The sequence below is a fragment of the Myotis yumanensis genome, unplaced genomic scaffold (genome assembly GCF_028538775.1).
Source record: "Myotis yumanensis isolate MYYU_CA2020_CCGP unplaced genomic scaffold, mMyoYum1.0.hap1 SCAF_12, whole genome shotgun sequence".
NCBI classification, from domain to species: domain Eukaryota; kingdom Metazoa; phylum Chordata; class Mammalia; order Chiroptera; family Vespertilionidae; genus Myotis; species Myotis yumanensis.
In genome coordinates this window covers 54954540-54972189 of record NW_027223763.1, presented here as the reverse complement: position 1 = coordinate 54972189, position 17650 = coordinate 54954540, and the positions used below count along the sequence as shown (strand labels likewise).

The 17650-nt window shown below is 41.5% G+C and overlaps 1 protein-coding gene across 10 annotated transcripts in view; it reads left to right on the top strand.

Moving 5' to 3' along the window:
* The window catches only part of MPDZ (multiple PDZ domain crumbs cell polarity complex component), a 268048-nt gene that overhangs the window by 113006 nt on the left and 137392 nt on the right, over nucleotides 1-17650 (top strand). For all 10 annotated transcript variants that reach the window (XM_070431681.1, XM_070431682.1, XM_070431684.1 and 7 more), the window contains exons 2-3: nucleotides 14988-15054; nucleotides 16989-17155. In XM_070431681.1, coding sequence (XP_070287782.1) covers nucleotides 15039-15054; nucleotides 16989-17155 — 183 coding nt within the window. In that variant the 5' untranslated portion in view covers nucleotides 14988-15038. The remainder of the gene's footprint in view (nucleotides 1-14987; nucleotides 15055-16988; nucleotides 17156-17650) is intronic.

Genomic DNA, 17650 nt, shown 5'->3' with positions numbered 1-17650 from the left:
ATTAATGGTGCCTGCTTGCCTAAAAATCTCACTTACAGAACTATTTTATACTCTGGAATAGTCATTATTACAGTAGATGCAATAGCAATCAGTTCTTAAATGCAGTGTTATTAGTTGTTACTGAATAGCAGTTTCTAAAAGTGTCAAATAAATGACTGCTTTCATTTGAGTGTTCCAACCAAGCCTACATTTTAGGCATCCAAGGGTGAATATATATTTGAAAACTGTTACCTCTTGAAGGGAGTATTTGGTGATAAATTTGTAACTGAGGAATAAAATTGTTGTTGGTTCTTATTTTTTGTTTTTAATCAGCAAAATGGCATGGAAATTTAAACAGTTTGTTACTTAGGGAATCTACTCAGGATACACACCCAATGTGATTGAGTAAGGCTTTTAAGCCTGTAATTTCTTCTCTGCCTGAAAATTTTCTTGGAGCTGAATTAGATTATTTTTGGCTGAAACTTTCAGGTACTTGTTGATGTTTTATTACATAGACTTTCAGTACCTCTACATAGTAATGGCTGTAGAAATATGGTTGCTTAATAAAATGCTCAAATTATGTGACCTTGAGAAAGTCATCTCTTTGACCTTGTATTTCCACATCTGTGAAATGTCGTGTTAGCAAGTTATGCTTTAGAATGAGTAAAAGCTCACAAAATTTTCTTATGTCTTCAGATAAGTGAAATTATTAAGCATTAACAATTTATTAAGCATTAATACTTTATTAAGCATTAATAATTTCAGATAAATTTGAAATGACTTCTTCTGGATGAATTTAAGAGTTCTAAATTGCTCCATGAAAAGTATTGCAGAGTGCGGTCAGAGAGAGAGAGAGATCATTCATGAGCCCTTCTCAGTACACGTGTGGTGCTTGCTTCTCAGAGCAAAGAGCTAACACTAAACCTCCTGGGGGTGCAGACCACTGGTCCCCACGGGCATTGTACAGGAAAGGGAAACGGCCACGGTAGATGTCACTCCAATATGCTGTTTTCTTCCCAGAGGATTTCCTGTTAGAAATTTGAGCCTGTCTTTTTCGAAGTAAGGTTTGAAACTTGATCTTTATTCCTGTCCAAATTCAGCAAAGGGAAATTATGAAAGGCACAAACTGAATTTAGGAGGCACTGATTGATGGGGAAGGATAAAAATATCTAATTATGTGTAGTTCTTACAGCTCGGTGATACTAAGTAGGCGATATGACAGACGGCACTCTTCATAATTTTTGTAGAAAAGATTCCAGAATGGGAGAAACAATTTGGAGCAATAATAGGGAAATGGGGGTGGTGGTGGGGGTGGGTGGGTAGTAGAGTTACTTTAAAAGTTATGGGGAAAAGCCCTAGGAACTGATCTTTGGTGAAGGGCATGAACGTGAGGTAGTTGGGTGGGGAAATAATTTGAAGGTTATAATATTTTGTTCTCCCTTCCCCACCTCCCAATTCCATAGGTTTGTCTGTCTTAGGAAAGTGGTTCCTGTTCACTGTACCTTAGGAGAGTGATTTTCATCCGGTGTGATGCAAGAATTTTGAAAACATTCAATACCGACTATTTAGTCATGGCACTGACCTCTTTTCCCTTAGATTGTCAAATAATAAAAAAAAATGACAGCAGCCAACACAACAATAGCCATTTGGTGTGAATGAATCAAAATTATACCTATTTTTTTTGTCAGATCAGCAAAACATTTAAAATACTTTATTTTAGTCCTGTAGAATTTTAGTAATTTATGTGTACCATGAGATTAAAAAAAAAAAAAAAGGTTGAAAATCGCTGTTTTAGGACTTGACCCTGAGGAATCATTCAGTCACAACTGACAAATCCACATATTGTTCTGCCCCACTATCAGCATGAAGGCCTCACAAACTCAGTGGAAGTGATCTTTGGTGAAGGGCATGAACGTAAGGTAGTTGGGTGGGGAAATAAGTTGGGAGGGGGGCTGAGGAACCACAGAGGTCTTCTGTACGGTTACCTCCTTCAGCAACCGACAAGTCCTGGCGCAGGGCAGCTGCCAGCCTGTGGGTCTCAGGGGGACACTGTGAGTGTCCCTGCTTTTTCTAAGCACCGTGGGCAGAGCCTCCCTGGGCCCACTGGAGAACTGCCCCCTTCCAGGCAGCAAAAGGGCAGGAGGCAGGGACCCACAGTAATTACTCCAGAGAATTTGTTGGCGGCAGAGGAATGGCACCTGGGAATTCTGGGTCAGGGTGTTAATCCCTGTGCCCAGTTTTTGTTTCCCCAAGAAAAGAATGTGGCTGGAGTGAGTGCTTTATGAGCCCCTAGCGGCCTGCCATTGTTTGCCTGCAAGGACAGTCCTTGAAGGAATCCTCTGCATGATTCTGCCTAAGAAGCATGAAGGCCTGTTGCTTCTTGGTGTTTAGCACTGAAAAATGTGGTAACAACAGGGGCAAATGGCCCAAGAAACCTAAATTCCCCTGAGTTTAACTCGGGAGTGAGAGAGCACAGGAGTCTAAATCTTCGGTCTCAGGGGCATCTAAATCTTTTCTCTGAGTCATCATGTTTAGTGTGAATTAGCGATTGAGGGCCCCTGTCCTGATACAGCTGTATCAAGAGCGAACATTATAGATAGAAAATATGTAAAAGGGTGTCCAGAGAGAAAATACTGGAATCTATAGTTATCTAACATGTATCTGTGTATTCATTGTGCTTGTTTTTTAAAAAAAATTCTAGATGAGGGTGGAGGAGGAAGGAAATAAGTAGAACTAGATCATAGAATAGATTTGTGTACTATATTTAAAAAAAGAATGTTCAGTCTTTCAAATAGGCAGCTGATTAATAATAGCAGCCGAGATTTTAATTGCAGAGTACATACTAGTACAACTAATTTGTCATCTAACCATACCTCTCAGTGAGCTTTAGCTTGCCAGTGAGCTACATGTTTTGGGGAACTAATTCTAAAATTGACTTCATAGTTGGGTGTGAGCAATAAATATGGGAGCTTAACTCAAAAGCATCCCAAAATGTAATTTAGTTATCCTGGAAGTGACTGTGAATCTGGTAAAATCTACACTAATAAAAGGGAAACATGGTAATTGGCGTACGACCGCTACCCTTCCCATTGGCTAATCAGCATATCCTTATGCAAATTAACTGTCAGCCATGATGGCGGCCGGCAGCCAGGCAGGTGGAAGCGAACATGAGGCTTGCTTGCTGCAGGGACTGCAGACTCCAACTCTCAGCCGACAGTTTGAAACTTTGTAACAAATATAGCCGGCCTGGGATCTCAGAGCTGAAGTTATACATTGTTTCGATTATAGAACGCAAACAAACCAGCAGCGGAGGCCTCAGAGCTAGAGCCAGAGCTAAAGCTGGCCCAGAATAAAAAAAAGAAAAAAAGGAGCGGTTGGGAGATTCGGTCAATTGCCAGCCTGAAGGCAGCCCTCAGCCCCTCACCCAGACTGGCCAGGCACCCCAGTGGGGATCCCCACCCTGATCCAGGACACCCTTCAGGGCAAACCAGCCGGCCCCCACCCATGCACCAGGCCTCTATTCTATATAGTAAAAGGGTAATATGCCTCCCAGCACCGGGATCAGCGGAGCCGCGAGGCCTCCTGGCACCCGGTCAGCGTGACAGGGGTCAGTGCCCAAACCCCCTGATCGCCCTGCAGCTCTGTGTGTGACAGGGGGTGGCGTCACAACCCCCTGATCGGTCCTGCTCTGTGTGTGACAGTGGCGGCGCCCCAACCCCCTGATCCGCCCTGCTCTGTGTGTGACAGGGGGCAGTGCCCTAACTCCCCTATTGGCCCTACTCTGTGCGTGACAGGGGGGAGCTCCCCAACCTCCTAATGGGCCCTGCTCTGTGCATGACAGGGGGCAGCACCCCAACCCCCTGATTGGCCCTGCTCTGTGCATGACAGTGGGTGGCACCGCAACCTCCCCATCAACCCTGCCTTGAGTGTGACAGGGGGCGGTGCCCCAACTCCCAATTGGCCCTACCCTGAGCGTGACCAGGGGCTGCACCTAGGGATTGGGCCTGCCCTCTGCCACCCGGGGGCAGGCCTAAGCCAGCAGGTCCTTATCTCCCGAGGGGTCCCAGACTGTGAGAGGGCACAGGCCGGGCTGAGGGACCCCCCCTTCCCCCCCCGAGTGCACAAATTTTTGTGCACCGGGCCTCTAGTGTCTTTATAAAGCTAGTTTGTGCTTTAAGGAATCTGCAATTAAGGTAAGAACATGTATACTTTTAGAAAAGACAATGAACCTTTCACCTCAGGCCAACAATCTCAAACATGAAAGGAAGTAACTTTCAAAACCAAAATAATTTAATGAACATGTTTGTTAGTATACATACATTTGTTGTATAAGTATGGCTATAATAAAATATTTTAACTTCTGTGTTATATATATTTTTCTTTGCAACAGGTTTGGTTTTTGTTGTCCCTAGTAGGAAATTCCTGGGAAAGGAATGAGCTAATATTATTTTTACCAAAATTTGGTTAGAGTACGTGGATTATAGGTCAAAGTAATGATTTTGATTTATATATGTCAGCATACTGTGGATTAACATGCTGCTTTCTCATATTAGAGCAGTGATTTTCAACTGATGTGTCACAAGGGTCACACTGGTGTGCCACAAGAATTTTTAAAACATGCAGTGCCTGACTCTTTTAGTCAGGGGCACTGAAGTCTTTTCTCTTAAGTTGTGAAATTAAAAAAAATGACAACAGCTAACACAGCAATAGCTGTCTGGTGTCAGTGAATCAAAAGTATACCCCTTTTTTTCTTTGTCATATTGGCAAAAAATACATTTTTGGGTGTGCTGCAGAATTTTAGTAATTAGTTTATATGTGCCATGAGATGAAAAGAGGTTGAAAAATCTCTGTAATAGAGTATTTTCCTAATTTTTATTATGAAAAATGTCAAATGTAGATTTTAATATGTACATATTTATCTGTAGCATCTATTTTATACATTTTACAAATACAGATAAATGATATCAAAATATAGTTATTATGCAAATCTGTTTCATTTTTAAACAGTTTTTTAAAAAGATGGAGTCTTTTTCAAAATATATATTTTTATTGATTTCAAAGAGGAATGGAGAGGGGGAGAGAGAGAGAGAGAAACATCAGTGATGAGAGAATCATTGATCTGCTGCCTCCTGCATGCTCCCCACCCGGGACTGAGCCTGCAATTCAGGCATGTGCCCTTAACCGGAATCGAACCAGGGACCCTTCAGTCCATAGGCCAGTGCTCTCTCCACTGAGCCAAACCAGCCAGGGCTCAGTTTCATTTTTGACATCTGGATTAATGGATTTATTCTTTAATAAGTGAGTCTGACCCATTAGTATTTATTATGAATACAGAAATCTAGATTTATTTCAGCCGCCTTGCTTTTGTGTTTACTGTTACTTTTTTTTCTGTTCCCCACCTCTTGTAGATTGTTTTAGCCTTTATTTCATCTCTCCCCGCCCCCCCCCCCACCCCCCTGGTTTATAAATTCCATATCTGTTTTTCCGTGTTTTTTTAAATTTGTGACATACATACGTGGCTCCTATTTCTAGTGGAGATTGCAGTGAAACTATTACTTCTCGCCTCCCATGTCTGGAATATTTTTGCTAAAAATACCATTATTGAAAATGTTGTTCTCAGTTACTGTGGTTTCATTTTTAGAATGAAACCTTATCAATTGGATCTAGCCTTGCTATTTCGATAGTGGGTGAATGCTTTGTTTAGCTGAAACCTTATGGCTTTTCTCAGGCACTGATCAAAACGGAATACTTCATAGTATTTTATTCATCTGCCGTAATAGCGGCTACCCCATGCCTTGTTTTTCTGATGAAATTAAGGATGCTTCATTATCTCAGTGGTCCTCTCATAGTTATCTTTGCTTGTAGCTCCTTCAGGTCTTTATTGGAAGTCGAGTGTTCACGTGGAGGAAGGGTACTTCTTAAGCGGGAGTGCTTGGGGGGATTGCTTTGTTTGGGATGTGATGGTATGGTGCTGTACCAAAGCAGGTTGTTTGAAAGGAAGGAAGAGCCTCACACTAATTACCTGTTGCCAAATGGAGTTCATTGTAAGAATGCCAGTGATTGCATCTTAGGGACCAATCAGTCTGTTTCCATCCCGTTGACTGTGTTGGGTCTCCCAAGCTGTGTTCTTCTTTCTCGTATCAACTGACTTGTTTTGTTCTCTCATAACTCAGGCTGGCATGTGCCTCTTCCTCCTTTACTCATCCTCCTCCCATCTTTTCAACTCTGGCTCCACTAGTTAGTTTATTCTCTGAATGTTTCTCTTCTTAAGTTCCCAGGAGAGACTCTAGCCCAGCGGTCAGCAAACTCAGTCAAGGGAGCCAAATATCAACAGTACAACGATTGAAATTTCTTTTGAGAGCCACATTTTTTAAACTTAAACTATATAGGTAGGTACATTGTTATTAACTTAATTAGGGTACTCCTAAGGCTTAGGAAGAGCCACACTCAAGGTGCCAAAGAGCCACAGTTTGCCGACCACGGCTCTAGCCCATTCTAGCTTTCAGATCAGCACTTAAGATTGTCTTCCTTTGGGTAAGGAGCCCAACCCTTGTTCCACTGGCTCTGGTTGGAGGAGAGGGGCATAGCATAGTGTGTAATAGTGTATTTCTTGGAGCAGGGGCTGTGGGAAAGTTGAAATCTACAGGGTAGGGGCAAAAGCAGGTTTATAGTTGTTCATGGGAAATAATACAATAACTAATAATACAAGAATAAACTTTGTGCGTTGCATATTCACAGCTGTAAACCTACTTTTGCCCTTACCTGTTCAATTTGGGTTGCCATAGGAAATATCATAGCCAGGGGTCCTCAAACTACGGCCCACGGGCCACATGCAAATACAAATATTGTATTTGTTCCCGTTTTGTTTTTTTTTACTTCAAAATAAGATATGTGCAGTATGCATAGGAATTTGTTCATAGTTTTTTTTTAAACTATAGTCCGGCCCTCCAACAGTCTGAGGGACAGTGAACTGGCCCCCTGTTTTAAAAGTTTGAGGACCCCTGCGTGTGGCTTAAACAGACATTTATTTCCTCATGGTTCTGGAGGTTGGAAAGTCTGCCGTAAGATCTGGCAGGGTTTGGTTTCTGGGAGCACAGTCTGGCTTGTGGATGGTCACTGTCCTCACTTGGCCTGTCGTTGGTGTTTGCATGTGGAGAGACAGGGGAGGAAGAAGAGAGGGAGGGAGAGAGTGATATCTCTCTCTTTCCTTATAAGGTCTTAGAAGTCTTATCTCCAAATACAATCACATGGAAGGTTACAGCTTCAACATGTGAGTTTTGGGGGCATACAGTTCAGTTCATAGCAACATTATAAGGTATAATAATTCAGCCTTTGAAACTCTTGATAAGTATAGATTTTATTTCTAAAACAGTCATGCCACTGACCTGCTGGTCTTTATATATTGGTATTACCATCTAATCAGCAACTCAAAGCTGGAATTCATGCTGGACTCATCCTCATTACATCTACATCGCCAGGTCCTGTTACTTATAGCTCTTAATTAATTCTTAAATTTGTCTCCCATGTTTATTTGATTTTCACTTTCATCTCCATTTTTAAAAATTATCCCTTCCCTGACATTATTTTTTTGTCAGTTTCTCTTGCTTCTTACAAGTCTTCCACACCATTATCAGAGTGGCCTTTCTGAAACAAAATTAACTCACTGTACCAAAATAAACTTCGAAATTAAATATTTAAGCTGGTTAAGAATGGTATGCAGGGCCCTCAGTCATTTAGTCTGTACCCACCTCTCCAGCCTCATCACCTCTGCCTCTGTCCTTCCTTTTCCTTCAGCCCCAGACCCAGGGTATGAAACTCCTTGCAGTTCTCAGAAGGTACTGTGCACCTTGTCGCTTTCATTATTCCTTCTGTCCCAAGTCCTACCTGTTCTTCAGGACCCTGTGCAGGGGTCTCAGAAGCTGTTTCTTTCTGGGTTTGGTGTCCTTGTTTTCTTGTGTCTGTTTACTAGTTTTTTCCTTTAGTCACTTGGCCTATGCGTTCCCAGACTGTGTCCTCAATTCTCTAATTCCTCCACCCAACAACAGGTCATTCATGTATGTAGCCCATGTATTGTTGAATAGGAATAACAGAATTTGAGTTCTTTTTTAACCCTGTGACCCCTCCATCCCCTTCCGCATTTTCACTTTGGGCAGGTCTGATTTATCTTTCCATTTTATAAAGGAAGGCAAGGCTGTTAAACAGTATTTAAAGTGTGTTATAAAGGCAAGGTTCCTGGATACTTGCTTGCCTTTGATGTGCATGTGTGTGGGGGTCAGGGGGTGGTGTAAAATGAGTTAATAAATTCTGTTATTGAAGGAATTCAAAAAATTCATAAATGTTAACTTGAAAATAAAAATATTGTTCATGAATGTTTATTCAATCAAGCCTATAAGTACGAGGGAGACTGAAGGACTTGTATGCATGCATATAAACATAACCAAGACACTGGGGTATAGGTTGAGGCCGGGGGAAGTTCAAGGGGGGCAAAAAAAAGGAGACATATGTTATACTCTTTGTAATACTTTAAGCAATAAGACAAAAATTTTTAAAAAAAGAACAAGGGAGAAGTTCAGAACAGATGCTAAATGGCTGAGTGTTTTCTGTTGGATGTCCGCGTGATGCTGGTGGGTAATAATGGGTCATTTCTATGCTTTTAGAGCAATAGTTCATCAGTCGCATTATACTAGAATATGAATTTTGACTGAAAGTGTTAAGTTTTGTTGTCATGGCCAATTGACTTTATGACAAACTGCCTGCAAATGACTACAGCCTTGCCTTTGCCTGCTAACTTCAGGTGGTGCCCGTGCAGCTATGAATGGGACAAATGCTGAATTTAAATGCAGTAACAGATGCTGAGCAACTTTGACAAGCCGCAAACCGTTGCAGCAGGCTTTGAATGTTGTATTCCTTTTACAGTCATAATTGTTTAAGAAAACTAGAAAATTGTGTGCATTTGGGACAGTTTCTCTTAGTGGAGTTATTTTTAGCCTAAAACATATTTTCACTTGTTAGTTGCCATATAATCTGCATCGGGCAGAATGGTTTGTTGTATGTCTCAAGCACTGATTGTCTACTACATAAAAGCTGTGCGTACACATTACCAATACAACTTTTTGAAAAGTAAAATGATTATTAGTTAGTTATTAAGTTTCTGTTTATCAGTAAAACCAAATATTCTATTGGATTTTTATCCTCTGCTGAAACTGGAGTAACCGGCCCATCGTTGGAGAATCCTATGGTCTCACAGCTAAAGTCTTCAGAGATTTCTAAAGGATTTGGCAGCTCTGTCATTATGTTAAAGTTTTGCAGGAATCATAAAGGCCTTAAAAATGATTTTGAAAATTTGAGGTTTATTCTAAGGTAATATATAGATAAGTAGGGTTTCTGGGTAAAATAAAGGATGCCCAGTTAAATTTGCATTTTATTTATTTAAATTTGAGTTGCTTGTTTTTGTACACCTTTGTTTTTTTTATTGTCTAAAGTTTTACGTATGTCTTTTTTTTCCCCAATTGAACCCCCCCCCCCCAGCCATTCCCACCCTGGGCAAGCCCCCACTGCCCCAGTGCCTGTGTCCATTGGTTATGCTAATATGCATGCATACAAGTCCTTTGGTTGCTCTCTAACACCCCCCCCTCCACCACCATTTGTCTCTGGATCTATTCTTTTTCTTTTTTAAAAATATATTTTAGCCCTAGCTGGTTTGGCTCAGCAGATAGAGCGTCGGCCTGCGGACTCAAGGGTCCCAGGTTCGATTCCGGTCAAGGGCATGTACCTTGGTTGCGGGCACACACCCAGTGGGGCATGTGCAGGAGGCAGCTGATCGATGTTTCTCTCATCGATGTTTCTAACTCTCTATCCCTCTCCCTTCCTCTCTGTAAAAAATCAATAAAATATATTTAAAAATATATATATATATATATTTTATTGACTTTTTACAGAGAGGAAGGGAGAGGGATAGAGAGCTAGAAACATCGATGAGAGAGAAACATCGATCAGTTGACTCTTGCATGCCCCCTACTGGGAAGAGCCACACTGCTCCTCACTTGGACCAGAATCGAACCTGGGACCCTTGAGTCTGCAGGCCGACGCTCTATCCGCTGAGCCAAACCGGTTAGGGCTCTGGTTCTATTCTTGTTCATCAAATTATGTTGATCGTTATATTCCACATATGAGTGAGATCGTGTGACATTTATCTTTCTCCGACTGGCTTATTTCACTTAGCATAATGCTCTCCAGTCCCATCCATGCTTTTGCAAATGGTAAAAGTTCCTTTGTTTTATTTCATTTTTAAATATATTTTACTAGAGGCCCAGTGCATGAATTCGTGCATGGGTGGGGTCCAGCGGGCCTGGCCCCAATCGGGGCGGATCGGGGCCAGGCCTGTTGGGAGGAGGAGATGGCAGGAGGTTGGCCGGCTGCCTGCCCTGATCAGGGCCTGACCAGGGCCGGGCCAGCTCGGGGGAGGGGCCGTGGACTATTGGCCGGCGGGCCCCACCCCCTGATTGGGGTATGGGGGCCAATTGGGGTTGAGGCTGGCCGTGGGGAGGGTCTGTGGGACGGCCAGCCCTGCCCCCCAATCGGGCCGGTTCACTGGCGTCAGTGGGCGTCATAGTGACCAGTCGTTTCAGCGTTCCGGTCACTGGCTTTTTATATATATAGATTGGTTTCAGAGAGAAAGGGAGAAGGGGAGAAAGAGAGAGTTAGAAACATCAATAATGAGAGAGAATCATTGATCAGCTGCCTCCTGCATGCAGCCCGGGCATGTGCCCTTGAGTGGAATTGAATCCGGGACCCTTCAGTCTGCAGGCCAATGCTCTATCCACTGAGCCAAACCAGCTAGGGCTAAATTTGCATTTTAGATAATCAACAAGTTAGTGTTTAGTATAAATATGTCCCAAGTATTGCATGGGATATACTTATATTGCAATTTTTTTAATGTATCTGAAATTCAAATTTAACTAGGAAAGAGGAATAAGAATGGTAAGGTGAATTTTCTTCCTATCAAGAGGCAAGTTATTGGAGAAGTTAAATTGTTAATTAACTCTGGAGCCAAACTGCCTGGGCTGAAATCCTGGCTCCATCACTTCTAGTGGCATGTCCTTGGGCAAGTTAGTTAGCCTTCCTCTGCTTCAGTTTCCTCAAGTGAGTGGATGAGGTGAGGGCTAAGGGACTTAATTGTGTAATATGCACAGAACAGGGCCCAGCTTGTGGTTGGTGCTGTGTTTGCTGCTATTATTACTTCTTCTACTTTAGCATTAGTGTTGACTACTTTGTTATTGTATCCACATCTCATTTCTTCTCTGTACTGCCCCTGATTCATCATCCTCACTGGTCACACGAATTGCCCTAAAAAAACCCTCAGAACTTGGCATTCTTCCGACATGTATTGTATCTTTTTAAAGTCTTACCCTCTGAGTATGACCCACTGTTATCACTCAGACACCCTTCTACTTCCATAGAGTGTTGAGATGGGTAATGAGGGAAGGGTGATGGGGGGCTGGTGAAAGGGTGAGAAGGAGGAGTTGTGTCTTCAGTTTGATGGGAGTACACTCCAGGTCTGCATCTCAAAAATTCTGTGATTACAAATGAGTTTCTTTATACTTAGAACTGAATCCTTGGGATAGGGACAGGGACATAGAAACGGACACATTTTTTAAAATCTCTTGTCTCTGCCATGGTTAATAATGGTGAAATCTGGAAAACCACCAAAAAAAAAAAAGTCACACATTTATTTTAGGGACATCAGAACAGATCAGACAAGCTGAAATTAATTTTCTATCCCTGAAATCCAGAGGAGTGGCGCTCTCAGCTGAGCGCTAATATCAGTGACTTGCAGCTTGAGTCTTTTAAAAAAAACACTATGATAATAAATTTTTTTCTGAAAAAAGCAAGTAATTCTTTTTTCGCATAACTGACTTGTAGATGAACTCTTGGATGGCAGTGTTTTTCTCAGTGGGGAACTGACTGCTCTTTCCCTGTAGACTCCTTCTACATCAGTGGGCCTCTAAATTCATCGGGTGCCTCCCCCTCCACCTCAGGCCAATACTGCCTATCTTTCTGAAGTTAATATTTTATAAGGGAAATAGAATAGAGCCAAATTTTATTGAGTATACCAAGATGTAGATATAATAATAAATTAACACCTATGTATATAATTTTACCCTTTCCAAATATATGAATACCATTCATGTGAATTAGAGATTTTCAAGTTCAGAAAAGATAGATAAGCACCTTAAACACATGTAGTAAGTGGTCAGGCTGAAATCATCAGACTCCCTAATCCATGCTCTTTCATTGCTATCATGCTTCCTATGGGTGAGTTAATTAAATATACCTATGTGGGCTTCTTATATGGGTATCTGTACTTATACTTTTTGTCAGGCATTAATAACTTTTTTGAGGGGTGGGGAACCTAATTGTATGCTATTTTATGAAGGAATGTTATAGTCTCCTTGTCAGTAAGAATAAAAAAATATGACTAGTGTATTTTTAAGATCTTGCTGTATTTTCCCATGAAATCATGCTATCAGTGCCTGATATTGGACTGCTCATCTATATGGGCTCAGGATTAATCCTGAATATATATTTCATAGTTACAATTTATGTAGTGATCTGGAAATTGGTATATTTTATCTCATTTACTCACAATGAGTAAATGTGTTTTCTAGGAAACTGAGGTTCGGATGCTAGACCCTTGCTCAAGCCCACACCACTATTCAATTCCAGGCTAGAGCTAATGCCTTCTTCTTGTGGCACTTATTTATTTATTTATTTATTTATTTAAATTTATTTATTTATGTCCTTGCCCAAGGATATGTTTCCATTGATATTTAGATAAAGTGAAATGAAATGAAAGGCAAGGAGGATGAAGCGGGGGGCGGGAGAGAGAGAGAGAGAGAGAGAAGAGGGGAGAGGAAGGGAGGGGAGAGGAGAGGAAAAGAAGAGAAAGAGAGAGAGAGAGAGAGAGAGAGAGAGAGAGAGAAAGGAAGGAAGGAAGGAAGGAAGGAAGGAAGGAAGGAAGGAAGGAAGGAAGGAAGAGACATTATTGATTGGTTGCCTCCTGCACGTGCTCTGACTGGGGCCAGGGATTGAACCTGCAACTGAGGTACATGCCCTAGATCAGGAATTGAACCTGAGACCCTTCAGTCTGCAGGCCAACACTCTAACCACTGAGCAAACCTGCCAGGGTGAGGGCACATTTTAAAACAGGTGCCAGTGGTTGAGCTATTTGTTTGAAATTGAGTTGATGTTTTAAATAGTGTATTCTAAATTGAGGAAAGGAAGGTCAGTAAGTACTGTTTTCTGTTATTACACAGCTAATTGCAGGCATTGATGGTCTATGCATGTGTTCATATACATCACATACACATGTGTTCATATACATCACATTCCTTCTAAATGCATTTTCTCTTAAAGAAATAATACTCTTGTTCCTTCTCAGGGAGATTCATTTTCTCCATTGAAGGAATTATTGACTCAGTTTCCTATAAGACAGAGGGTACCTGTAACTATGGAGACATTGTGCAAAATTGTTGGACAGCACAGATTAAAGATGTGTTGATGATGTGGGCATTGTCAGTGGAGATCTGAATTCATACTTTAAACTGTCTAAATAAGCATTGTCAACGAAAGATGAGATCTGTGTTAATTGAAGGAGTTGAGAAGTTTTTTTTATTTTTTTTAATGGGAAGGAAGAGAATATTATAGTCAGGAGGGTATTTTGAAAACTTTTGAAGAATCTTCTTTTATTTAACACTCTTGTACGCAGTTTCTCATCTCTGCTTTTATGTATTATATTCCAGTGACTCACATTCTGCTTGAGTGTCACAGTTCATTCAGTTCATTTCTACTTGGGATATATGGACTTGTCTCCCCAGTTAAGACTGAGTATTCAAGGCTAGGGCCACCTCTACTTTTTATGTTGTCATTTTTTTGCCCACAGAATTTCTCATGCAGAGTCTAGTAAGCTTATTCTGTAGTAAGGATCTTTAAAGGAATCCAAGATTTTAGTGCACTGTGTTGAAGAGCTCTTAAGGAGAGATTTGGATACGTCTGTCATCTTCTTTAAAAGATATTTTATACATTTTGCCTTATTTTGCAAGTATTACCTGAAAATAAGAGATAATTTTAAATTAGTCCTAAAATGATCACTTTTTTGGCCTATTAGGAAACTGTCTTATAAATCAACAAGATTTTAATGGTCAAAGGAATTATAATAGCATCAAGTGCTTTTTATAATATACTAGGGGCCCAGTGCACGAATTCGTGCACCTTGAGAGGAACTGTGGGCCTTGAGGCTGCAGTGGGCACAGGGGTGGGTCTTGGCCCATCCTGCCGCATCCCCCAGTCCCATTTCTACTGGCAACCCTGCTCCTGCACTGCCGCTCCTACATGCTGACGGCACCAGCCCCGCTTGCACCTGCTTACAGCGCAGAGCGATTGGGGCCAGCACCAGCAGTGGGTGCGAGTGGGGCCAGCGCCTTCAGCAGGTGTGAGTGGTTGCTGCTGCCCCGATTGCCCCTCAGGAGCAGGGGGAAGTAGAGAAGCCCTCAGGGGTGATCGGGGCTGGCAGCCACCACTCACACCCGCAGACAGCACTGAGTGATTGGGACCGGCGCCAGGCGCCGGCAGCAGGTGCAAGTGGCGGCTCCAGCGCTGGCAGTGGGTGTGAGCGGGGCTGGTGCCAGCAGCAGGTGCAAGCGCCGGGTGGGACTGGGGCACACAGGAGGGAGCAAAGAATTTTCAGTAACCACCAGAGGTTCACCCCCAATGACAGTGACCAGCACCCTACCGTGGTCTGGCGCCCCCGCTCACCTGCTCCACCATCCCGCCGCAGCCAACGCCTGCCATGTTCCATGCTCTGCTGCCAATGCCCGCCATGTTCCATGCTCGCCCCCTGGTGTTCAGTGAACGTCATAGCGACCGGTTGTTTGGTTGTTCAGTTGTCCGGCCGTTCAGTCTATTTGCTGATAAAAATAACCATTTCATTCTATTTCTTTTTTCCTTAGAGTTCCATTTTGGTTGCTCTATAGAGAAGAACACTGAACTTCGAAAATAAAATGTTAGAAACGATAGGTAAGATCTATTCCTTTCTATTTTTATAAAAATTGAAACTCATTCCACTAGGATCTTTGAAAAACAGTATATTCAATATAACAGAATTCTATCTATCGTAACTTCGTTTTTAAAAGTCTTTATCTTCTAGCATGATAGTAGGTAATGTGTTTCTATATTTGGACAATTTCATCTGAAGTGTTACAAAACATTTATAAGCAAAAGTTAAAAGCACATGAGATGTTTTACTAATTACGGGTTTTATGCTTAATGTAAACCCACTTCTTATGTATGAACCTAATGTTGGCTCATGTTTATTTCTGAATAGCACCAGAAAGCTTAACAGTATTTTTAATACTGAAAAAGATAATTTCCAATGCCATATTTTTACTTTATAGCAGGTAAAGTACTACTGAGTGCTTGCTTTTAAGTTGCTAAAGATAAGTAACAAAAATGTAGACTGATAATCTTCAGTGATGATAGAAGGCAGTTTAATTTCTACATGAGATCATTTAAGTTGAAGTATCCAGATTTCCCCAGTTCATGTGTTAATTTTTTTACACTGTTGTTTAGCTGTAGAGAAGCTGGTTTGTGGAACTAGTTTTGGGTGTGTCAGGTATGGTACACCCAGTTGCTGTCCCTCCTCTGACACCACAGTCCACACCTACTGCAGGGAACCCCTCGGGTGTGAGTGTGGAAAGGTATGTGGATTTCTGTCTGGCACCTTGATGAGTGCTGTTGGTGTCCTGACAGCTGTGTGTATTGAGGGTAGGGTGGGAGTGGGTGGTAGAAAAAGAAGGAACTGTTTTTCTGGTCATGGGAATCATTACTGTGACTTTTGTTCCTGGTGTTGTGCCAGTAATGAAAATGCACGGAGCACAGTGCACGATACACACCCCTTATCATAAAAAAAGAAAATGCATAGGTGTACACTTCCTTCAGCACCCATTTGATACTAAAGTCCCACATGATAAAGACTGCTCTCCACATAGGAAACCTCCTCACAAGAAAGTGGAAAGCAAAGGGGACATTTAAAATTAAATTATTTCTTTCTAATTTTTATTCTGCAGGTTGTTACTAAGTTGCACACCTTCCAAGAAGTGACAGGGGAATTAGTACTAGATTTTTATTCAGAGATACCATAGGAAATATGACCCAAAATAAAGTTCTCATGTGTCTCTTTATCATTATTTGCTTTTAAAATTCTGCATATGAGTAAATATTGTTTGTTTAAATTTGTATATGTTTGTAAACTCACAGTCAACATTAATTCATGTTTTAATTTCCAATTTCTGTATAATACCACCTTTAACATTATACATAAAAAGTATTTCTGGTGATAATGTGTATATAATAATGCAATAATGTATATGTAAATTTGCTATTTAAATTTTTGGAAAAACAGTTGAAGTATTAAAAAGTGGTGCTTTTGAAGAGATTTGCATTATTGTGATGTATTTTCAAGCAAATTCTCACGTATAGAATGCTTTGCTCTTAACATATGAAATTGTCATATTTTGGATGTTATAACATTATCCACATTCACTTATTTGTGAGTTAGTTATATTTCTGTTTTTTCTTATGTGTAAATGAAATTTTTAAAAGGTGAAAATGTCAGCATTTGCAAGATCCCAGAGCATTTAGTCTTCAGGAGTTTTTATTTAAAAGTTCAAATAGCTGGCTTTAGAACTCAAATATACTTTACCCTAATTAGTTTCTGTACTTTACAATTAGCTGCGTGTAGCCTACACTCTAACTCCTGCTTCCCAACAGACTCTTAGGAGAGACCTCAAGGTAGCTGGACATGTTTATAGTGACACATTTCAGTCCCTCTTTTTTTTTTTGTGAGTCAGTTTTATGCTCTCAAAAGGAACAGTTTTAGGGTGTCTATGAGCATGGGTGATGTGCGCGTGTGTTTAGATCCTGTTATTGACGGATGCTGCTCTTTGGTGTAGACAAAAACCGGGCCCTGCAGGCAGCAGAGCGCTTGCAAGCCAAGCTGCGAGAGCGTGGGGATGTGGCAAACGAAGACAAGCTGAACCTTCTGAAGTCGGTCTTGCAAAGCCCACTCTTCAGTCAGATTCTGAACCTCCAGACCTCTGTACAGCAGCTGAAAGACCAGGTAGGACATCCTTCGCCCAAAGCAGGCGTCCACAGGATGGCACAGATCTTGGGAAAGGCTTGTTTGGTTCTGAAAAGCTGATTTTTGTATGTGTTAATGAATAGTTAATGAAGTCATTTAAACCTCCAAACGAGACACTCAGATTCACTGTGGCTCCCCCCCCCCCCCCCCCCCGGAGTTATTTCTGTAAAGGCTGTTGCTGTACACTGTAGATGATATGACATTGTGTTGAAAGCTGTGTGAATGCTAAAGAATGAGCCCCTCCAGGAGGAGGGGGGTGGTAGAATATGTTTAGGGTGGATGGCTGTAGACTGGGTTTCCGTCATCACCACAGCTCATTGTTCCTGTGGTCTTGCTCTTTCAGATTCAGACATTCAGTACACTCACAAGATTTCAGATAAGCCTGGATTTGCATGTGTAATCGTGTGTGAGGAAGGGAAATCACCTCTATTTTGACAGTAAAGGGAATAATTACATTGTCATCAGTTAGAGGAA